This window comes from Triturus cristatus, chromosome 10, assembly GCF_964204655.1.
Source record: "Triturus cristatus chromosome 10, aTriCri1.1, whole genome shotgun sequence".
Classification (NCBI taxonomy): domain Eukaryota; kingdom Metazoa; phylum Chordata; class Amphibia; order Caudata; family Salamandridae; genus Triturus; species Triturus cristatus.
In genome coordinates, this window is record NC_140593.1 from 869,109,715 (window position 1) to 869,134,841 (window position 25,127).

General features: G+C 44.6%; 1 protein-coding gene across 3 annotated transcripts in view; it reads right to left on the minus strand.

Moving 5' to 3' along the window:
- Positions 1–24,504, minus strand: part of LOC146796133 (GTPase IMAP family member 7-like) — a 94,406-nt gene extending 69,902 nt beyond the window's left edge. For all 3 annotated transcript variants that reach the window (XM_085630174.1, XM_085630176.1, XM_085630175.1), the window contains exons 1-2: positions 24,392–24,504; positions 22,715–22,807 (exon numbers count right to left, since the gene is read on the minus strand). In XM_085630174.1, coding sequence (XP_085486300.1) covers positions 22,715–22,765 — 51 coding nt within the window. In that variant the 5' untranslated portion in view covers positions 22,766–22,807; positions 24,392–24,504. The remainder of the gene's footprint in view (positions 1–22,714; positions 22,808–24,391) is intronic.
- Positions 24,505–25,127: the final 623 nt, after the last annotated feature.

The window sequence follows — 25,127 nt, forward strand, 5'->3', positions numbered from 1 at the left end:
TAGTCAGGAACACTTAGGGAGAGACTGCTGTTTCTTCTGGCCACCCTTCTTAGGATTGAACCTCCTCTGTGAAGTATGTTGTTGCTGCAGCTGCAGACTGTGAAAGGGCTGATGAAAGTAAGGTGCTTCTGAGGGAACCCCTTGTCCGAACCTTGCTGCATCAGGGAAGACAAGTGCTTTTTCTCCTTGAAAAACTGATGCAGATGATTCTCCATCTGTGACACAAACATTTGAGAATCTCAAAACAGAAGTCTTATGGCAGACGTTTTTGGGCAGCATCAATGCGTCAATCATTTAGGGCAAGATTTTGCGTGGTAGCAATACAAGCCCCACCCGTAAAGCAGAAGCCTGCACCAGATTAAAAACAATGTCAGACAGGAACTCAACTTAATTCTTAATATTATCCAGCAAGATAGAGCACTCAGTTGAATCATCCATTGCACTGAACAATGTCTTAATATCATTCAGCCAGGACTGAGAGACATATGACCCATAGGTGCCAACTCTTAGCCCCAAATGAAAGCCTAAATACACATTCCTGAGGGCTGAATCAACCTTTTTTTATCAGTAGCGTCTTTAACAATAGCAGCACCCACCAGGGAGGTCCTGCCCACCATGCTAGCCACAAACGAATCAATGGGAATACCCTCTGGCAAACTGACAGCCATGTCATTAAGGGGGTATATTTTGACATGAAGCAGTGCAACATGATTTTGACCTGGTCCTTCCATTCCTGTTTCAAAATTTCAAAAAATTAACAGATGAACTGGAAAATGCAATTCTGGGGCACTCTGGAAATGCCTCAGCAACCCTGAAGTGGAGGTTTCAAGAAACACCTCATCCTGAAACCAAATATTATCTTTTAAAGGTGCCAACACATTAGGCAATACACCCTTGCTGATGTACTTCTCTTTTTGTTCGTCTGGACCAGGTGTCTCCTCATCTTACCCTGAAGTTTGAGGAAAATGAGCCCTCAGAGACTCCTGTGTTCTTTTTTTCACAGGAGAGAACTCCAAAAAGGTCTCTCTGATCAAGCGGTTCAATTCAAATCAATTCACAGACGTTTTTTGAGAGCAGCAGCATTTGTAATAAACTAGAACAATGTGAGTGAATGTTAAAACTGACTACTAGGCAACAAACGACAATTTTAATCAAAGTATGCCAAATGTCAGGATTAAAATAGCAGTGCACCAACGGTATAGATTTAAACCGCTAGGGTGTGATGACAAATGGTCGACATGTTTCAGCCGTAATGATCCAAAGTCGGATCAGGCTTTCATCAGGACCTACGCAAATGCTGCTGCTCTCAAAAAACGTGAAAAAACAATTAAATGATTATAACTTGAAAGGATATTTGAAACCAATCTCTGGTCTTTCAGTGAATAGATTTCTCCATACCTATAGGGGTGAAAAACATACACAATGAATTCCAACGCAGTATATGTTATGAAGCACTGAAAGACAACGGGAACTGACAAAAGTAAGCCCACAAGATATAGAAACTCTTACCCGCAATTGCTGGGTTTGAGACCTCACCTATACCTGGCAACCGCTCAGGAAGGGAGCAATTGTCTATCATCGCTGTGTTGCATGCATGAGACCTGCCAACCCGTATAAACTCAAGGAGAAATGACTTAAAAGATAGTTACAGGAGACATAAATGTAACACCATTTATGTCTCCTGTAACTATCTTTTAAGTCATTTCTCCTTGAGTTTATACGGGTTGGCAGGTCTCGTGCATGCAACACAGCGATGATAGACAATTGTGCATGCTCATAGTTGGTACATTTAGGGACATTCAACCTAGTTTGCTTTCCTTTTACCTTCATTGTAGAGCGGTGCTCCCTTCCTGAGCGGTTGCCAGGTATAGGTGAGGTCTCAAACCATTCACTCACATTGTTCTAGTTTATTATTTGCTCTGCGTTCTCACTCACACGTTAGACTCATCACAGGTGGGTTTAGGGTACCCAATATACTCCATTAAAACATCCCTGAGCTCCTCCCTCACAGTGAGGGGGTTGTAGCCCTCAAAGGAACTAGGTGTTTCCTTTGGGAGGAGAGTCTCTATGATGAAGCATGTCACCTATGGTGAGTGAGGGAATACGTCCTTAAAGGGATCTGCCCTTAGATGACCCCATGAGCATACCTCCATTGCTGTTTATAGATACATCCCTAATTTAGGAGTATTTTTGTTTCACATGTACTATTGATTTGTGATTAGACCCTAGGATTTCTTGGTTTATAACATGTTTGATAGGGGATACAATTCGTAGTGGTCTATAAATTTGTCCCTTGAACCCTCCTCCCTTGAACTGCTTTGTTGTTTAAGATCAACTAAGGTTGACAGGAAATTTGCAGGAGCCAGTAAGGGTAGTTTGGAATACATGCAATTAACTGGAAGTATATGATACCTTGGTTTGTATTCCAGAGGCATATCGCCTGGCCCCCACTGGGCATGGATAGGCACAGAGGGGCTGGCCTTTCACGTGCGGCAGCATGTCTGCTGCATGCGCTGCCTCATAGTCTACATTTTATGTGAGAGCAGGAGAATAAATGCGGCAGGCCGTTAGATCACTAAGCCCACAATGACAACTTTAAGAGGCACTGAGAGCAGGGGGAAAAATGGTGCCTCAATCTCGAGCAGTAGGCAAAAGAGAATGCCACAAACAATGCATTTCCCAACAAACAATAGCTTTTCCCCCAACCCTTCCAAAAGTGTCCCCCAACAGTGCAAAAAGTGCCATAGTGGAAGCAAAAACACCGGTGGTCTCAAGCATCATAAAATGCTATGTCAGGATTGCTAGTATTAGGTAAAGGAATCTCTCAAAAGAACAGTTCACGATAAAACACAGAGGCAAAAGCAACTTAAAAGCCGTCTAGAATTTAAAGCAACTTAAAAAGTGAGACAGCAGTCTTACATGTCCACTGCTGAGCTGCTGCCGAGTCTCCCTTATATTGGCGAGCAAGAGATTAAATGCAGCAACCAGGCAGCTAGCGTTCTAACCCCACAATGGCGGCTCTAAGCGGTGCTGAGCGAAGGGGCTGAAATGGCACCTGGTGCTTGAGCAGTCGGCAAAACAGAATGCCACCAACAATGCTTTTACCAAGAAGCAATGCTCCCCCCAATCCTTCCAAAAGTGCCCCAACAGTCCAAAATATAGATAGTGAGAGCAAAAACACCAGATCTCTCAGGCACGATAAAATGCTAATTCAGAGTCTCTAGTATTAGGTAAAGGAATCTCTTAAAAATGCAGTTCACAATAAAACACACTGGCAATAGTAGCTTTAAAGCCATCTACAAATTAAAACAAATTAAAAGTGAGCCAGCAGCCTTACCTGCTCCACACTGCCCCCAGGTCCCCATGTCCCCATCCCATTTGTCGCTAATGAAGTATTTCTACCTCACAAGACAGAACGAACCAAGAGGAGAAGGCAGACAGATTCTGCTTCAAAAGCTCATCTGACCCCACCCTGATCCCCTGCTCACAGGAGAGGAAGAAGAGGAATCCAAAGAGGAAGAAGACACTACATTCTTCCACTTATATGAGTGCTTCACCATAATGATTGCCAATCACTAAAGAGGAACGATAATGACTTGTCTGCGTCAGATGCACACATGATACAAAATCGATAAAAGCCAAATCCCCTCTGCGGACTACCCTGCCACAGCCCCCTCATTAACAGTCCCACCAGCATTCTGAAGCCCAAATATAAAGCTTCCAATGAGCATGCATGAACTCTCAGCATCTGGCATGTGCACCTTAACCCAGAAGGGAAAACATTCCAACTGATACCTCTTACTCCCACCTACCACTAGGAGGGTGAGAGCACCGTCCAGCAGAATCATCAATCACAGAGCATCTTCCCATAATCTTAACCCATTCGCCGCGGCAGGAATTCAGTGGTTCCGTCATGAGCGGGGAAGGGGTTAAAAAGGCTATAAAGGAGAGCGTCTTGCTCCTCACCAATGTCGCCAAAGCAATGCGTCTCTCCTGCCGAAACCCGGCAGCGCAGAGGAGACGCCAGCAATCATCAAATCCGCCAAGCTGACCCACTGAACACATTGGCTTCCAAAGCCCCACAGAGTTTACCTGCCTTCTCCTCGTCCCTTTCTGCAAGACAGAAAAAAACAGGAAGAATGCTAGGTATGTATAGCCTTACAGGCTGCCGCCTTGTCGGAGGGGCCTATATGTAGCATTCTTCTTGTTTTTTTCTGTCTTGTGAGGTAGAAATACCTCATTAGTGACAATTGGAATAAGAACAAGGGGAATCTGGGGGTAATGTGGAGCAGGTGCTTTCTTTGCTGTTGAATGAAAAAAAACATATGTTTCATTTTAAATGGTACTTTGCTGGTGGTTTATATAGGTTGAATTTGGTTGGCTTATTTTTGTTCGCTCCTTGTGAGAGTTTATCATTTGTTCTTTCTTACATCTATTTGCTGGTTTGTGGTAGTTGTTATTTTCTGACAGTTTATTGGTTCTCAAGTTGTAGATTTATTCTTCTAGGAAGTCTATGTAAAATGAGAAACGTTGGATAGAGTGCTAATATTTATTTGCTCTTATGCATTTTTAAGTTTAATAACACATATGTTTTAGGTTAAATATATATATTACTCGCTTGTTTATGTAATTGCTGAAATGTATATATTTCTTCTTTAATGGTTTGTTGAAAGAATCCGGCAGAGTTTCCTCCTATTGCAGTGTTAGCCATTTTTAAGCATTTAGTTGCTTAAATTAGAATGCCTTTTATATTGTTGATTTAATTGTTTGTTTGATTGTATTGGTTAAAGTTGTCTATAGTTTTATTTTATTGGTTGGTTTAGTATAGTTTGAATCTTTTTTTAACAGTTGAGCCTTTCAATGTGAAATGCTAATTTAGCTTTTATTTTTGATGTATGATAAATGACTTGATATTTTTGGACATGCATCTATTGAAATACATCTATGTATATATATATTTATTAATATTTAGGTTGGTGTTTCAATGTTTGTAGTTAATGCTTATTTGGTGCTTTTTCTATATATTTTATATATATTATATTTTTGGGATGAATGGTAAATATTTTGTTGATGTAATATATTTGTATTTGATTTAAATATGTGTGTAATAGGTTTTGGTTTTATTTGAAGCAATTGTATGTGAAAGTTTTTTTTAAATATTTTTATTAATGATTACATATTTTGGCTCTAATATTCTAGTCGATATTGTGTGAATCAATATTTTTGACATAATGTTTATTTAAAGGTAACAATATTTTTGTTTTCAATATTTATTTTGGGATATATGTGAAAATCAATATTTTTAACAATTATATTTGTGTGCTTGATGTTTGTGGTTTTTATAGTTGAGAGTATAGAATCAATATTTTTGTTATCAATAGGTAATTTCCAATATTTTTGTGCTTCAATATTTTATGGATTGATATTATGCCTGTGATCCTATGTGTAATACAGCATATAAAAACCAGGCCAGGACATGTACATTCCAATGAGCTTTGGGCCAGGAAGTATGATGTAGCAAAGGTTTTACAAAGTCATTTAACGTATTCGTTAATCGGTGCTGAACGACGCATCAGTATCAAGTCTGTTATTCATTTCTGAAAAAGTTTGATTTGCATATGCTTTCTGTCACCCAAGATGTGTGTTTTCTAAGAAGCAGTATTTTCAGTTCATCTTTTAATTGATCCTAATAACTCTGGCAACATTTGTTGGAACAGAATGGAATTTGACATACCCTTTTCATTTTTAGTTTGATCTTGGTATATTTTATGCAGATCTGTCAAGGGACTCGTGATTGAGGAGCAAAATGGTATTCATTTCTTTATAACTTTGTACCCATTGACAAACACAAACAAAGTTTACATTTACATATTTATTTTTCTGTTGGCATGAGAAGCTTTCTGCAGATCGATCGGGGTGCAAAGTTAAAGGAGTCTAAAAAAATCTACTTTCAAAAATAACTTTAGCAATATTTGCTCTGTCTGCATGAAATTCTGCAAGCAGTTAGGAAGTTAAATCCGGTGGATGATTTCACATTTCATGCCTATCCAGCAAGTGGAGCCAAAATTGAGAAACAAGGTGGCTGAATGTGGGATGTGGGATAGTAGTTAAGACTTGCTGTCCACACGCCATAACTATATATAGCAGGAGTTGACTACAAACTGGGTTAGACAGAGAGTCGGACCTCCTGTGTAATGCTAGAGTGTTGTTCAGTGGGAGTTGGCTGCAAAGATGGTTGAATGTAGGACCTGGCCACATGCAAAGCACTACAATTGCTAGAGTTCAAGGACAAAGGCTGTATCCATCAGGGGATGAGTGGGTACCTGATCAGAGGCCAGGTCCACACACTAACTCCAGCTACAAATAACTAAACCCATGTGCAGCATGGGATTGGCCACATGGGAGGTTAAGAACAGATCCTTTGAGAAATGTCCACTGCACATGGCCAGAGCCTGTGGTCAGAAGGTTTTGCTGCACTTAGGATTCGGCATAATGGAATGCAAAAACATCGGAGTTGGATGCAGTTAACCTTCAACAAATAAATGAAGAACCTGCTGAAAAAAATGTTAAGGATCAGTTATATTTTTTTCTGCTCATATGACTTTCATGTATGTTTAAGAAAACTTAAAAAAGTAGTGCTAAGAAACATATTTTAAGTGAAGTTGTGGATATAGTTTTCGGTTGAAATTCCCAGGTTACGGTTGCTAGTGCAACCACAAATAACCACTACATGCACTGCAGATGACAACACACATCATAGATTAAATCATGGGTGACATTACAAATCACTTCACCTTTGACATTATTAATGACATGGGTGATCTAGGCAGGGTATTTCAACAAAATAACTCGAACTCAAAACACAGCATACCCATCCCGAACAGACCATGTGCCCAACTCCAGTTAGGATTGGCCTCATGACATTTCCTGTGGTATTTCCTGCATCCAGGTCACTACCTGCCGAACCCACTGTGTGGCCTACACAAAAGAGACTGTCTGTGGAGCCTGATATGTGACTAGACCCTGCACATAGTTTCTAAAAAGATCAACATGGTCGTAGCCAACCCACATTGTGTATCTTCTTCAGCTGTCTGAAGTGGGAACTGGCCTATGGACAGACCTAGCATCAGACCCACAATGCACTTTTCTATGTTGCTACCACTCAATGCTGTGTATTGGCTTTAGCCATGCCCTGCCAAGGAGGAGTACAAGTTCTGGCCTTTGGCTAGGCCCTACATCTAACCTACCAAGTGTCAGTCCTCTTGGAATTCAGTGATGTGCAGCAAGATGTGTCTTATGACCATGCCGTATGACCTCCCTTCTTTATGATGAACCCCTTCTGAGTATAGACTGTACCTAGGTGGAATTGTAATATGCTGCAAGGCCTGCACAGTGTCTGGGCCTTGTTCCAAACCTACCATGCGCAGTGGTGAATAGTAGGCGTGGGCAGAGCTCGTGCAGTTTCACTCAGTGGAATTCCACGGAGTTACCAAAAAACTCTGCGAGATTCCGCAGACTTCCGCAAGTAGGCAGAGTATGCAGTGCATGCTTTATTTGGTTGTTGTTTCTATATGTTCCACGTACAGTTGAAAAGACATATTATAACATTCATTGTTGGATGATATGCTCCTTTTGAAGAAATAAGCAAATTGGAGGCTCCCATGGTGGCGGTTGAAATTTAGGAAAGGTTAGTGGTACACAAAGAAATCAGTCAGAAGCTGCACAATACCGTGGACTGACATCTATAAGCGTTCAAGAGTAGTGAACACACAGTCGCACCCATTTGCTTCACTTCACTGATGGCCAGCAATCTACGCGAAGGGGCATTTAGGTCTTGTGCAACAGACATACTATGATGCGAAGGCATTGCGTGTCAGTGAAAACGCATTGTTGACTACAATATACGACTGCCACTTGAACTTGCAAAATAATATACACTAGAGAAGGCTTCACTGTGTGCCAGAAAGTCACTCATGTGCACCCAACTGCACTACAATCGGCTCCTTGGCCACTCAGTGTCACAAGCTGCTTCACTGTCACCTTTTTGTATCTCTCACAATCCACTTCACAGCCACATCTCGCTTCACAAGCTGACTCCAACCAACATTCCCTCCTGTGCTGTGGACAAGTGCACACTGTACTCACCCATAGAGTGCTACCCCAGAAGAATGATGACCTTTCAAGATTTGGGCTGCAGCATATCGCCAGCTGCTATGCCACTGTCAGACCTAGCCTGGATGTTCAAGTGTGCTGCATCAATCCCGCTTCTGCTGTCAGTAGGGCACCGGAGTATTAGTGCCAATATCGGCAAACACTCACCCTCCCCCAATACAGCATTCTCCTAGAGCAATAACCAGACAAGACACCTTCTTTGTGGAGAAAATTGCTGCAGGTTTATTAGCATTACAAATATGCCAACATTGGTGGTTTATCTTACGGGCGATCCCAAGGCAGCCCCTCGCCGCCTGCCACCTGATGAGCCAAATGACACCGTGGCCCTGCCCAACGGTGTCTGCCATATTTTTGGGGGAGAGGAGACCCCTCCCACCGGTGGGCCAACTGCCCACCCCTTTGCTCACGCCCCATAGGGGGCGGAGCCTGCCAGGCCACAACCGCCCATAGGACTAGCGGGGTACCGTCGCTCCTCCAGGATCCAACGCAAGGACCTCCCTGTGGATATTTTGCCTTTGCACCCTTGTTGTGCTCCTGCAGAGGGTATCCGTATGTACCTTACAGCCTCTGGATCGCCCTGTAACTCTGCCTGCAACACAAAAGAATACATTAGACAAAACTCCCCCACCCCCCTCTTGAACGCCGGGTATGCAGTACGGAGGGAAACGGCGTCGAGGTAGTGGGCAAGGAGGGCGCCCAGAGGGCGGGGAGAGGTATATGTACCTCATCCCCTGCTCCCCCTCTCCCTGGAAGTGACGCGGCACACCTGGACCCCTGAGGGTCCCAAACACTAGGAGGCTGCCTCCTGTGCCTCTTGTGGCACTAAATAGGCCGCCCTTTTAGTGGGTCTCCTTCGTGGACCCCGGGCAACCTGCATAGTGCCGATATCGGCAAACACTCACCCTCCCCCATACAGCATTATCCTAGAGCAATAACCAGACAAGACACCTTCCTTGTGGAGAAAATTGCTGCAGGTTTATTAGCATTACAAATATGCCAACATTGGTGGGTTATCTTACGGGCGATCCCAAGGCAGGCAGCCCCTCGCCGCCTGCCACCTGATTAGCCAAATGACACTGTGGCCGTGCCCAACAGTGTTTGCCATATTTTTTGGAGAGGGGAGACCCCTCCCACCGGTGGGCCAACTGCCCACCCCTTTGCGCACGCCCAATAAGGGGGCAGAGCCTGCCAGGCAACCCTCGGTTGCTCAGGTCCACAACTGCCCGTAGGACTAACTGGGCGCCGTCGCTCCTCCGGGGTCCAACGCCAGGACCTCCCTGTGGATATTTTGCCTTTGCACCCTTGTTGTGCTCCTGCAGAGGGTATCAGTATGTACCTTACAGCCTCTGGATCGCCTCTGGGTGTGGCCACCATCACCCCAGAGCCCCCCACCAAGATAGCCTTCATTACTTACACCCTGCTGTCTCTAAGGCCTCCCCAGACCAAGTAAGAACATGCCCATACCCACTCTGGACAGGTGTACCCAGTCTTCATCAAAACACCCTGTGGCCTTAGTGTGCAGTAACCCATGACGGATGAAGCCAAAACTCCCTTTGCTCAGTGAATTTCCTCATGGCGCAGTTAATCTCCCTGCAAGAGACCTCCATGGCTTCCCTTGATTGTGCGCCCTGCCACACCCGCCGGGGCGTTATCTCAGACTACCATATCTCACCGGTCCCCAGCTGGTTGCTCCTTACACATGGTGACCGTCAATACTTGAAGCAGTGCCCTTCTCCCCAGAGATGCCAGATTGTTCCCTCCCAGGTGTATGACCCGCACATTAGGAGGAGGAATCCCCCCCCATATCTTACGCATGGAGGACTTCATGTCTTACAACAGTGCCTTCCTACCCAGGAAGGACAACTCATTGCTTCTTAAGTGTATGGCCCACTGTTAGGGAGGGAGACACTCCCCCCGGTCTGTGACACAGCTATCTACAGCAAGCTGATCCAGCGTTAGCCTAGGCCCCCAAAACGATTCCTGCCTTGCGCCACTCGTGTCATCCTGAAGATGCACGAAAGGCCATATACCAACCATTGATCATTGCCAAATAAAGAAATGCTGGGTTGCTAACACCCTTAATTGAGCACTGCACACCTTTCTATACACTTCAGTTTGCAAACCTGTCCATGCCCCCTCTGGTCAAGAGTAGGCATCTTTACCTACATCCAGCTGATACCCGGGCCTCTCCCCGGTCCAACACACAAGTCCAAGGCCACTTTTAGCAGGTGAAGCCCCATCTTCTTCAAAAACCCCGTGGACTAGGCAAGCAAAATCCTAACGCACATGCCCCCAATTGTTGCCTAACTTACACCTGGAGGACTTTATCTCTTGCAACAGATCCCTCTTCCCCAAGAGAGACAAGTGTGTACACAGGGCCAGTGTTCTTGGCTAGTGGAGCCCTGTAGTAAGTCATACGCATAACTTGCCTGCCCTTTCGTTTCCTATTGCCTGCACGTCCATCACCGTCTGCAAGTGATCAAAGATGCTGCGTCACCCTGCTATTGTCCCCACCCTGGTGTGAGTGACCCCCTGCCGAACTACTGCTATGGTAAACTCCAGCGCTAAGCGCCGCCTGGCCTCTACTGCGCCTGCCCCCGCCCCCTAGACAGGCTATTGACCTTTACTACCTGTATGTTAATAGGGGACTATTATATGACAGGTCAATGCCTTTGCTACTGACACATGTGCAGACTCTTATGGAGCCCCTTGTGGTCTTTCCATTTGCTGGTTGGCACCCATTGCTGCCTAGCACCAAATGCTGCCTGCCACTTACCACGCTCTACCGTACCTCTATCAGGTACTTTTTCCATACCCCCTATCTTCACCCTGCATAAATCAATTAGTTGATACCCCCAAATGGCCGGTATCCTCTGGCACCGCATCCAGAACACTTTCCCCAATCAGGTGCTAATGCTGTAAAGTGGGGATCCAAACTTGATTACAGTGCCACTACCAATGTTCATTATTAGTGAACTGCCTTCGTCCCCGGGATAGCTAGAAGGAGCTAGGATGTGGAGGGCATCCTCCACCCACGTGTAGGAAATATTGTACAGCCCTGTCTACATTCCCCAGGGTGAAAATAGTACCAATGTGAGTGGACCCGATGACAACAGCGTCACGTTTAAGATTCTTAGTATCCTGCCCAGACCCCACTTGCCTTACTTCTTGGACCTAGCTACTCCAGACACAGCGCTCATGCGTGCCCTTCCTGTAGAAACCCGACGAACCAATCGCTGGCCCTCGTTCGAACAGAAAAACAATACATGGCCCGAATGTACCTATATGTGTCCAAAGACATAATACCAGTAATACCAGTAAGAGGCTATTGTGGCTAGGATGGAGGAGGTATGTGGGCGGTGACTGCCGGCCCCAAGATCTGTGCCCTGTTGCTGCTTCACCAAATAACAATGGCCCGAGTCTGAAGATGGTGATGTTGTGATACAACTTAAGATAATGTGGGCAGAGATATATCCGTCAGTTCATGGTTGAATCACATGTGTAGTTTGACTGAAAAGTGTGTATCACTGTGACTCCATTGGGAGGGTGACAGTTGATCGAGTCCTTCCCCCTGCAGGTTACAAAACCCTATTGTCTAACATGTATAGTAATCTGTGAATAAAAGCATGACAGTCACAATCCTCCCACTGTTGGAACATAGCTGCAGTTCCCTGATATTACCAAATAATTTCTGACACCCACCAATTCTTCATAATTGCTGGCTTTGCTGTGAAGTGTGCCCAATTCATGCACTGCTATTCCTTTACACTTCTATTCTTTCTATAACTGCAAAATGCAAGGACATTGTAGGCACCAGTCCCCTTGCTGAAATACCAAAATGCGAGCACAACTTTGTCAAGGTGCTGAACCAACCAAGCCCTGGTTCGCTTTGTATCCCCCGGAATTGCTAGCTCTCCACATGGAGTGTGAGAAATGGGCGAGCCTGTATCTTGGAGGTACTGGAGGAAGTATGTAATATGCAGTTCTTGTGGTATACCATGCCCTTACATAAACATGCATTAGATTTGCGCGCTGGTTACAGCAAGGAGCATGCCCAAGTAACTGCCCCTTGTTTTGAAACCTGAGCAGGAGAAGACATGCAACACCCACTATGGTTGACCTACTCGCAGCCCAACTGTGCCCACAGCCTCACAGATTCCAAACGTCACGTGCTTGATTTGTATACCTGTAAGCCAGGGCTGGCGGCAGGCGGCCCCTTTCGTTCGCACCATACATTGCCCCTGCCGTGCTGCCAATCCTACCACATCATCACACCTGTTGTTGTGGTTGTCTTTAAAACACAGGCAGTGCCCACTTGTGGCAGACTGTCCCCAAGCGCCATTTTAAAATTAAGCGACAATGCCGAGCGCCCGGAACCACCCTGACAAATATTGCACAGGTAACTAGATACTGTATTTTAGCAGAGTGGACAATTGCAGCACTATTAAAAGTTATGGGGTGACATTCTCCATTGTGGTTTTACTCAAGGAGGCTGTACATATTAAGCCTGATGCAACTGTTAAAATTGTGGATCACCAGTGGGCCCAGGTTAAGATTATGGATGGTATTGAGGGGCCCATCTCTCGGCGCCTGTTTGCAACACTTACCACTGCATCACCCTACTGCAAAATAGAGCTTAGCTTGGTTTGCTGCCGTCTGGTATTTTGTGACCTCTATCTTTGCAGCCAGATCTGTACTCCTGCAACACTGCACCAAGAACAAGGCAGAACTATTAGCCTGGACCCTGCCTCTTTGTTGCATAAGATAAATTAGCCACAATTTTGGCTAAAAAGCATATCATCTTGAAAATGCCTCCATACTGGCATGGTGAGGCTCAGTCACCAAACACTACTAGCCAAACTTACTAACGTTTTACACTCCCAAGCCCTTTCAGAGTAAATTATCCTTGAGTCAATTTGCAACCTGCATATATGTAACTCTAGTCACATTTCAACATAGGACTCAACAGCCCTTGCACTCCTGTTCTGGTGCTCAACTCAAGATCTGAGCTCTCACCTATGGAAGTCCAGCTTCAACTTGTCCCCCTGCCTGACTTATTGTCCTGCCATTCCTGGGCCGTGCTAGTCCCGTGTGTCCTCTCTAGACCCCTCACCTACCCATTTGATAGACTTTTCTATTTGCACACATAATTGATTAAAACAAGCATGTTTATCTATTGAGCAGATCCTCCCCATTTGACTGGCCAAAACAATCTGAAATATTTGCTTAGCATAGACCTGCCTCTTCAGTCAGCAACCAGGTATATAATCTACCCGTAAAATACACCTACCGCAAGCCAGGACTGTTGACCTTAACACTGGCCAGTAAAACATGAGGTAAATAAACAACTATTATGGCTTCAATGTAAATTACTTGAAGTGCTTCAATTCTGACTCCTAGGCCAAAGATGTGGCTGTGCAAAATCTTTAATGAGTCACTAATGTACTAACATAGACATTAACGTACACTCACTTAAATCATGTTACAGTTTTGCATAAACTTTGCACAGATTCTAAAAAGTGAAAAGCGGCGGCGGCTGCATGGGCAGACTCTGCCTGCATTCTCTAACAGGCAGACGACCTATCCACCAACAAACATGGCGTGCATCTCTGCCTACTCTTGATGACACGAGACTGCATGAGGGAGCAGTTTGTATGTCAAGGAAAGGCAATTGAATCGTAAAATTACACCTATCGCAAGCCAGGACTGTTGCCTTGGCCACTGGTCAATAGTGCATGAGGTAAACAAGCTGCTAATATGGCTTCCTGTAAAATACTTGAAATCCTTCAATTCTGGCCCATAGGTCACTTATGTACCTGTGCAAGATCCCTGATGCCTCACAAACGTATTCATTAACGTACGCTCACTTAAATCAAAGCACAATTTACATAACTTTGCAGATTCTAAAAAGTGCAAACCTAACTTCACCATTTTTTTTTTTTGGGTACCAAGAAACGAGCGAAAACTAATTACGCACTGTTTCTTTGTGTAAGGATTTCAAACGGAGGAAGCACATATGTAACACCCTACCTAACCGCATGAATACCATGACCAGTGGTAACTAAAGTGAAAACCTGTGCCTTACATCTATTAACCAAAACAAAATGCTACAGCTGAGTGTGCCCCCGTTTTCCTGTCCTGGATCAAAGGGGTACATATGCAGGCACAGGATCACTGAAACGAGAAAGTCAACGTAATGCGGCATGGAGAATGCACTGAGCAAACTGTACAGTATCACCCTGGGCGGCGGTGGATGGGTTTGTTATAATTGCAGTGTACTACCTAATTGGGCACCTACGGAAAAGTCCTGTGAAAAGTGCTATGGTAACAAGGATCAGCACCAGCTGTGAGATACAAGCTGGCATGGAAGCATCACCATGTAGTGGGGCGGAATCATGGGAAACAAACCAGACATTTTCTGCCATGGGAGATGCATCGCAGCGCAAACGGGCTATGTAAATAGTATCATGTGCCGCACCCACATCCCAGCTTGCAGTTGACGCTGCACTTGGAAAACTGGCATCTGAAGATTTCACTGAGACCAGGTGTGAAATCATTAATGTAAGAAACCCAATAATTAAACTGTCTTTTTAGCTTGCATTCTTGCAAGCCTGCAACGGCTCTTTACAAACGAGTAATCAAGCCCCCGCCATCGTGGGAACCCCCAGCCTTATGCATTGCCTAACCATGTGTCCCAAGAGCGCAGAAACGTGGCTGCCTGTGGCCCACTCTGTATCCCCCTCCAAATTCATGGCTGTACTGCATAACGTGGGGCGGGGTGCACCGTGTGCTTAAAAAGAGTTTCCATGGCACTTCTATCTATGCGTCTCGCACCAGCACCCGCCGTGATGAAGCGCCAACTCAACCAAATACTTGGCCGCAGGGGTAGCATATGGACCCGTGTTAATGACCCAGTTTAATATTACCACAAACGTTGCAGATTGCGATCGCGCCACGTGGAGTTCATGCAGAGACTTATCCAGCTTGAGCGCTGCCCCCCCCAGCCGTGTGCCTTTCTAAGCACCCCGTCGATCTAATATGCCACCCCAGGATTGCCGATTTGCTGGGGCACTGCGCTGCCAACCTCTGTGCATTGGACATACTGTAGGCCAACTGTCCCGGACGAAAACCACAGGGCCTGTGCAGCGTGCGCCGCACGGGGAACCCGACCCCCTGCACAGCTGAGGCTGAGGCAGGGGGGGCATGTGTGCGCTCGCACCCCCCCAAAATGGGGCGGTAACAGCGGTCCGAACTACGACCTCCTCTATGGGACTGAGGTACGAGACCTGCCTCTGCAGGACAGTAGCCGGGAGGTAGGAGAAGGGGGTCAGGGGCCAGCACACGGCCTGCTGGGCCTGTAGTCCCCCCGCCGATCGCAAAATACGGGGCCTTGTTGATCCGGCCCTGGCCTGCACTGCAGTACCCCTGAGCCAGGAGCATACGGCAGCGGACGGTGCTCGTACTAAACCATCACAGAAGGGGTGGGGGGCCCTGGCTCTGTAGCCCCACCCCCCTTTCGCCCAAGAAGAAGGCCCTTTTGAAACTGCTCAAGCCTGGACCGCATAAACCCCGGGGCGCTTGTACAACGCACGGGGCTCACAGAACATGACGAGTGGTGAGGACACCTGAGCACGGCGGGTGAGGCAGTAGGAGCCTGCCTTTAGCCTGCACCGCCCTTACACCCAGCCCGTACGAAACTGGGCCTGTGCCAGTTGGGCCCATCCCACGCTCACATGAGCCAGCGTGGTAGCTTGGACTTGGGGGGGGGAGATATCCTGAGCTGCGGCCCCCACTCCCAAACCCCGGGCCCCTTCCGGCCAGCTTGCATGCCAAGCGGTGTCGGCCGGGCGGACACAAGTGCCTGGGACAGGGTACCTCTCGGGCTAGGCCCAAATGGTGGAACCCCCGGGGGCAGGGGATGGTCTACTAACCTCGTGGTCACCGCAGCTCACCGACACATGTAAACGGCGTCAGGGTGGTGGGCAAAGAGGGCGCCCAGAGGGCGGGGAGAGGAATATGTACCTCATCCGCCTCCCCCCCCCCTACCCGGAAGTGACGCGGCACACCTGGACCCATGAGGGTCCCAAACACTGGGAGGCTGCCTCCTGTGCCTCTTGTGACACTAAATAGGCCGCTCTTTTAGTGGGTCTCCTTCGTGGACCCCGGGCAGTCTGCATTCGGTTGGTGAGGCGCAGCTGAACTCCGCGTGCATGAGGGGATCCAAATATTTTTGTCTCGAGCTTTATTAAAAGACCCACGCATTGCCCAGGAGTAACAATAGCAGCTCAGTAGTTTGTAGAATTTTTGCCCAACTCTGTGCCTCAAGCATAGCAGAGTGCCAAAGCTCCATGAACTCTGGAGGCGGAGCGGAGTTCACTGTCCACTCCAAGTGAAAAGTTGCAGGGCAGGGCGTGACCTCCTGTAAGAACCTGCATTAAAGCCACAACATGCCCAATCTACTACACATTCCTTCAACATAGCACAGGCAACTGTATGAAGAACAGGATGTATGCAAGCCTCGGCATGAAGCAAAGATCCCTACAATTATATTTAGATGAGAAATTGAAATTATATTATGGTGGTTGTGCTCAAACTACGTCTTTCAAGCCTAGACCTATTTGGGTCTTAGAAAGTGTAGCTAGGCAGAGTAAAGGGCTGTGTTCCAAGTCTGGATATTGGAAGATGCTGTGCTTGTTTAATGTGAGGTTTTTGCAGTAATAATTAACAAAGAGAGGGACAGGGAGGGACAGGGAGCAGAAAAAGGAGGCCCAGTACCCGTGCTCCCAAGAACACATTCAAACACACTGAAGGGTAACTGTTTCTATGGAGGTACACCGGTCCACTAGGCTACGGATTGTATTGCAGAAGATATAGACAAGTGAAGATGACTTATCTAAGATAGATAGATCTCAGGTACGATATAATAAATAGTGGGGAAAGTCCACAAATTTGAAGCGCTGCCCTCACACACTCTTTTGTTCCTCGTGGGGTTGGCACTGCAGTCCCCCATTGGCCCCACAAGGGGGCTCTTTTGCAGAGATCTTTTCAAGGAAGTAGGCCATCGTGTTGAGTGCGAGTCCGTGGTGTAAGTGCAAGAGTGAGTTAAAAATACTGTGACAATACCCCAAAAGGTAGTTTATTCTTGTACCTCCATAGGAACAGTTATCCTTCAGTGTGATTGAGATTTTTGCAGTTCTCACCCCACATTATTACCAGAGCTATGATCTTGAATACATTTTAACATTATGTCAGAAAATTGTTTTATTGTTGTTTATAGTGTGGTTTCAGTATGATTTTTCTCCAATAAGGAATATTATATTGGAACTTCTTATGATGTGTTTGGGGTCTTGTTGCTGCAGTTGTATGCTGAGAGTGAAACTTACAGAAACAAAAAAGTCAAGGGTGGAATGCTTGAGTTAATTCCAGCAACTGGTATTCCAATCAAATATTTTGCTCACTGTAGCACTTGTGTCTGGGAGCAACCATATGCAAATCAGCCTTGGTACTGCTTGAATAGGAACCATCCAGCCTGAAACAGCAGGCCATTTCCCCTGTTCATGTGAACACAATGACTCCCAGAAAGGTTTCAAACTTGTGGAACCACATCATTGAAGTGCATCTTGAGTCTCATGAAACAGTGAGGTAGGCGACGCAAATCTGCGCATACATGTTCCACTTAGGGTATCAAATTTTGAGAAATAAAAAATGGGTATAATGCTTGAATTGATATCTGTCACTGTTAATTACTCTGAATTGCATTCTAGTCCATCCATCTTTTGCTTACTACGCAACTTCAGAGCTGAAGCATCCATATGCATTTTATCCTTGCCCCTATTCCAGAAGCAACAGTCCAGCCTGAACTTCCAGGTCATGTCCCCTCTGAATGAGAACACATGGAAGCCCAGACCAGTTTCTATTGTGTGCATTTTTAATGCATTCAACCTCCCGATATGTCATGTAACCATCAGGTAATGCTGAAGTGTTAAACCTGACAGCCTTTGTTGTGGTCTTCTGCCCAAAGGTTTGCCTTCTCCCCACCTGTTGTGGCAAATTTGTTTTTGTTGGCCTAGGGCTCTGTGCTCTTTAGCACTGCTAACCAGTGCTAAGGTGCTTGTGCTCACCCCTTAAATCATGGTAAAATATTGGCCCACATCTATTTGGCACATTTTATTTACTTTTAAGTCCCTAGCATAGTGTACATAACATATGCCTAGTGGACCTGCAGCAATGATTGTGCTACCCACTTAAGTGGGCCTTTAAAACATGTCTCAGCCCTGCAACTGCAGCCTCTGTGCAGTTTTAAGCAGTCATTCAACCTGGCAAAATAAACCTCTTTACAGACTTAAAACTCCCTTTTTAATACAAATAAGTGACCCGCAAGGTAGGCCCTAAACAGACCATGGGGAGGGAGCATTGTATTTAAAAGGTAGGACATGTTCAACATGAAATGGTAGTGAAAAGCTCTTAAATTAGGTTTTCACTACTGCAAGGCCTACCATCTACAACAACAATCCCTTTACAGAGTATATTGGGAGTTGGGTTCGATACATAGACGACATTTTTATGATTTGGACTGGGGAAGAAGAACAATTACAATCCTTTTTCCTGTGGCTCAACAACCGCACAGAGGACATAAAATTCAGCATGAACCATTCTAAATCTAAAATGTCATTCCTTGATGTTGAAATTTACACCACGGACGGCTATTTAGCCACTACACTGTTCAAAAATAAGACCGACAGGAACAAGGCTCTACATTTCTCCAGTAATCATCCACGAAGCCTCAAAGAAAATTTACCCTATGGGCAATTTTTGCGCATTCGTCGCAATTGCACTTTTAAGGATGAATATTTTTTCCACTCAGAGGCCCTGAAGAACAACCTCTTGCTACGAGGTTACCCCAAGAAACTCCTAAAAAGAGCCATAAAAAGAGCTTGGTGGACCCCGCGAGAGACACTGCTAGAAAAGCAAACACCAACGAAGATCAACAGAATTGTCTGTGTGACCACATTCGGCCCAACATCAAACTGGCTGAAAAAAACAATCAATCAAAATTGGCACTTGGTCAGACAGCTGGACCCATTATTCAAAGAAACTCCTCTTTTTGCCTTCAAAAAGGACAAAAGCATTGCCAACCAGATTGTACGGGCAGCCATGCCCAAAACCAAGAATGCCACAATCAGAAGCTTCTTAAGCTTACCTCCCATACAAGGGCACCACAAATGTGGCACTTGCACCTGTTGTGAGTCAACCATCGAAGGCGATTTTTTCTCACACAACGGTATCAACTGGAAACATGATACGTTTTCAAATTGTAAATCTAAATTCGTGGTATATGGAATATTATGCCCCTGCACAAAGTTGTACATTGGTAAGACCAATCAAGAAATTAGACAGAGGATTCAACAACACAAATCTAGAATTCGCAAACATATCCTAAATGCACCTCTTGTCAATCATTGGTCCTCCAAAAACCATACAGAAAGAGAGCTGAGATGGACTATTATTTCCAAAATCGAAAAGGACGCCAGAGGTGGGGATCTGGACTCAAAACTATTGAGACGGGAAGCAATGTTGATTATCAAATTCAACACTTCAGTTGACGGACTTAACGAACTCTCGGAAATTTTCAACCTATAAGAACAGAGAGAAGGAAGGAAGGTGACAAATATTGGATTTTATTCACTGAAGCGCAAACACAAACTACCATGATATCAAAACACCCTCCGGAAATCTCCACCTACTTTGGAATTCTATAGAATTGAGAGATCATAAATAAGGACAAAATGAACTCAAAGAATGGATAGGTCCATCCGCCACAGTTTCAGGCTTTGTCGACCACAGCTCAGTGGCGTCATGCTCATCCACCTGGCTAATGAAAATACAACAATCTTTTCTACAACTTAAAAATGGACTTTACAAGATAAGTGGTGTCCGATCGGAGATCCCGAGACTACATTAAGTATACTTTAGCGATCCATAATAAACATCATTGCGCCCTCTTGCCGGACAAAATAAAGTTTTTTGTGAAAAAACAAAAAAGAGGCCACCAGCTCCCAAGAACTACATTTCCCAGAAGTAATTAGACTGACGTCACGTCTTCACGTGATGCGTCAATTATTCAAGAACACACCTTGACGAGAACGGGAACCGAGCAGAGCAGCGACGTCAAAGAACCCCAACGAGACGCGGGAAATTCGTTCCATTGAGGTGAGATTCCAACCACCCGCGTTGCTGTACAAACAACACCAACTGAGACACTATGTTTACGAGTTCCGCTTTTTTCTGACACACAGTGTTACGAATGCAACTGGCAACCTTGAAGCCAATTTTTAAACACACGGACGGTGTTAATACTACCAGTTACACTGAGGAGTCGGAGATAACCAGAACCGAGACCCCAGAGACTCTGCACCTTGACGCACACTTCAAGTAAGCGCCATACCATCAGACAGACTGACTTCTGACTTAGAGAGAGTTGTATCTGTTGTTTTATGATAAGGAAGGCCGGAGTTGATTGTATTCCTTATATTATTTGGTTTGACAGGCAAAAATTTGGGATTGACAGACAGAGGTAGACGGCTAACACTTCCCCTGCGAGGCACAGACTGCATCTAAGTTGCAGGTGAGAATTTTAAATATAGCGCAGCCACCTAAGTCACCAAGAGACAGGACATTGGTTAAACAATTTTCTGTTCATCTATTTCAGTACATTGGTCCTGATGAGGTTCCCAGCAAGATAAGGGTTCCGAAACGCGTAGACCTTACGAGCAAAGGCCAATCGATCATCTTAAAAAAACCTTTTTTCAAGAAAAGAAAGAGTATAGGCAACGAAAGTACAAAAACCTTTTTGGATGGCCTTCACGTGTCATTCGACACAGTTTTCACTTAGTTTTGTATATATTGAGGAATATGAATGGGTGTGAGTGGGTATGAATGTTGAAGAGTTGAATGTCTTTTTTGCTAAATATTGCATTTTGGAGGGTGTCGAAATCTTACAAAACTGTTGTATTTATATTGTGTAACAAGGGTATTGTTCAAATCACGGTGCAGTTTTTTAATTAAGAAATTATCAGTTGTTGAAAAATGAAAAATATGATGTAATTGAGTTACCTCTTTGATTAAATCTGACCGAAAAAGTAGTCAATCATGTGATTGTTTGATTCAATACACAGTTAAAATAAGAGTAGGCAAAAGCCTTGTGCAGCATTGGCACTTAATTTGGTACTTACTAATCGACTTGGCCTTGCTGCCATCAAGTCAAACCCAGAACTGTTCTTCCATCTTCCTGAATTGATATCTGTCACTGTTAATTACTCTGAATTGCATTCTAGTCCATCCATCTTTTGCTTACTACGCAACTTCAGAGCTGAAGCATCCATATGCATTTTATCCTTGCCCCTATTCCAGAAGCAACAGTCCAGCCTGAACTTCCAGGTCATGTCCCCTCTGAATGAGAACACATGGAAGCCCAGACCAGTTTCTATTGTGTGCATTTTTAATGCATTCAACCTCCCGATATGTCATGTAACCATCAGGTAATGCTGAAGTGTTAAACCTGACAGCCTTTGTTGTGGTCTTCTGCCCAAAGGTTTGCCTTCTCCCCACCTGTTGTGGCAAATTTGTTTTTGTTGGCCTAGGGCTCTGTGCTCTTTAGCACTGCTAACCAGTGCTAAGGTGCTTGTGCTCACCCCTTAAATCATGGTAAAATATTGGCCCACATCTATTTGGCACATTTTATTTACTTTTAAGTCCCTAGCATAGTGTACATAACATATGCCTAGTGGACCTGCAGCAATGATTGTGCTACCCACTTAAGTGGGCCTTTAAAACATGTCTCAGCCCTGCAACTGCAGCCTCTGTGCAGTTTTAAGCAGTCATTCAACCTGGCAAAATAAACCTCTTTACAGACTTAAAACTCCCTTTTTAATACAAATAAGTGACCCGCAAGGTAGGCCCTAAACAGACCATGGGGAGGGAGCATTGTATTTAAAAGGTAGGACATGTTCAACATGAAATGGTAGTGAAAAGCTCTTAAATTAGGTTTTCACTACTGCAAGGCCTACCTCTCCCATAGGATAACATTGGGTTACCTTATTACACCTAATAAGTGCCTATTTGTGATTGGAAACAGATAGAGAAGTCGTTTGTGGTTCCAAACGAATTGCAATGTTAAGTCCCTTTCAAGGTAAAGTCAGATTTTAAGTACCAAATTTGAAAATGCCACTTTTAGAAAGTTGCCATTTTCTTGTCCTAACCATTTGCTGCATGCAGTCTATGTTCTGGGTTACGTGAATAAGTTTAGTTGGCAGTTGGACCTTCAGTATTCAGGTAGTGAGACACAGGGTACTAGATGTTGGAAAGATGTGCTATCATGCTACAATACATTTTAAGGAGGCTGCTACCAGCACACTCACAAAGAAATTGACACCAGTATTTGGTCAGCCTAGACCAACAATAACAGCAAGCATAAACAAGCTTAATACAATAGTCTTACCATAAGTTGAAAAGCTGTCAAACAAATGAAAGCGAATACACTCACATTGTATTTAAGGTTACCCCTTGGATCGTCGTGGTTGGCCATGCCTGCCATTGTATTTTAATAGGTATGTCTCTTCTTCTATGTGATAATTATCTACAAAAGAAAAGAGTGAAACCAAAAATCAAGAAACTAAAGAATGAAAATGAGAATGGTTAGAGGTATTTCTTTTTCAGAATGATTGTGCTGTATTGTACAGTACACTTCATCATCACCACGTACATTTTATCGCTTTGTTTGCACCCGTTTGGTGCTGTAGTTTCATTGCAACATTTTTATAGCGCTTAAAGACCCCTATGTGTGGGGGCACTGGAGCACTTGGTTACCAGTATAAAGAGAGGGAATCACTTCAGACACTCTTGGTGGCTATATTGGCCTTAAAAACTACATTGCCTCAAATGGTTTTCCGAAGTAGTAAAGACATTACTCAGAAATGCCAACATTTCTGAAGTGGGAGATTTTGAAAATCATCATGGGATGTATCTTCCCCAATGGTTTATATTGCAGCAGAGGTGGGAAGCACCTAAAATAAAGATGTTTTAGGTTCACAAATTGGTAGTCACCTGTATGAATCAGGGGGCATATTTATCAATGTTTTATGTCTCCCTTGCACCACCCTTGGCAGCACAAGGGTGATGTAAAACCTAGATGATATTTTTCTGTGACCCTGTGTGGCTTGGTAAATCTGGAGTAAAACTAGACAGCATAAGTCGCTACCTTGCGTTACTTTTCCCCAGCTAGGTGTTCCACGGGTGGAGTGTGGGTGTACCCGCATATTCACCCATGGATTTGATGCATTCCCAGATTTACCTACACTGGTAGACCTGGGAATGTGCCAGAATGCTTCTCCTCCCCAGTGGAGGCAAAACAAGAAAAAATACATGTATCCCTCATTGTTTTTTCCTCTTTCTAAGTGTGCTACATTCTGCAGGACATACAGAAAGAGGAAAAAGCCTCAGAAGAATATTTTTGTGCAGAAAGGTGTCCTAGTACAAAAAAGCCTTCCTATAAAACAGGACCCTCCTAAATCTTCCCTTTCACTATATCCTTTTTTCTACTTTTACCCACTCGTCGTCCTGGTATCCTCATTAAACTCTGTGTATGCCCCCTGTCTCGCTCAGACTCTGAACAAGTTGTAATAAATACAATTGCTAACGTGCAATACAGATTTCAAACTGCTACATAGATTTCGGGTTTATTCATCTCTGGACCCCACACCTCACTCCTAAGAGATTTTCACCTGCTCAATAATTTAGTCAGAAATACACAAGTTACCATGTAAAATGAGTTATGTTTATCTTTCCGCGCTAGGATGTTATCCTGTATGCCCAAGATCACGCTCGCTGACAGGGTAGCCCCGAAAATATTCAATTGATAATAGTATGATTGATGTACCAATTCCGTCTAAACATGCGGTAGTGGGCCTAAGAGTGCGACTGAAGTGCATAACTGTGGGTATTTCACATACCCCTCCCAGATGAGTGAACATGAACACCCACGTCTTACACAGGGCGCCTCAGTTTAAGAGATTTACGGCCAGATACTCGGACAGGGCACATTTAGCACAGCCAAAAGTGACAATACTAGTCACGCAGCCGGATACATTTGCTGCAGATGTTCTTAGGAGCTTTACATTAAGCAAACAACTTGAGCAATTGGGGGTACAAAAGCATAGAGTACCTGCGTGCTGTGCTTTCGAGTAACCTTCACGGGGCTTCGCTGGGAGATGGAAGTGCTCACCTCTGCTGAGCTGCTCTCAAAACACTGGTTGTGCGCCTGAAACAGGACCCGTCGGTGGACTCGAGTGAGAGAGGCGTGTTTGTCAAGGCAACACAAAGGGAGGAGCTGGTTTCCTGTCGTAGAACCAGTTAAATTGAGCCGATAGAGCGTGGTTTTAGAGAATCAATTCAAGCCCCCAAATATAAAATGAAATTAACTCGAAAGTCTTACACGTTAAGAACGTTACTTCAGAAGTAGTGGGACCACATTTGGGGATTCTTGGAGAGTTGAATTTTAAAAACATTTGCAAAACTTTGCAAATATCATTCTTCAAGTACTAAAATTGTGTTATGTAAAACCCGTTTTTTAACTCAATGTTTTGAGAAAATGAACTTTCATTTGCTTAACATCCAAACGTTTCCGCACAGTATCATACCTTAGACCCGGCTCTACTCTACTCTTGTACAAAATGCTGCAAGATCGTTTGCTTAGATTCCCAATCAGCAGGGCCACTGGAATTATGCACAGAATAGTACCAAGTTATGCGTCAGCAAAGTATGTGACAGAAAAAAAAGGCAAATTTTGCTTCTTACTGCGGCACATTTGGTGATAGTATTACTTCATTATTTTGTCATTTTTACACTTGGTTAACACTGTGTGGGAAAAGATTTTATCTTGTTAATACTAATTAACACCC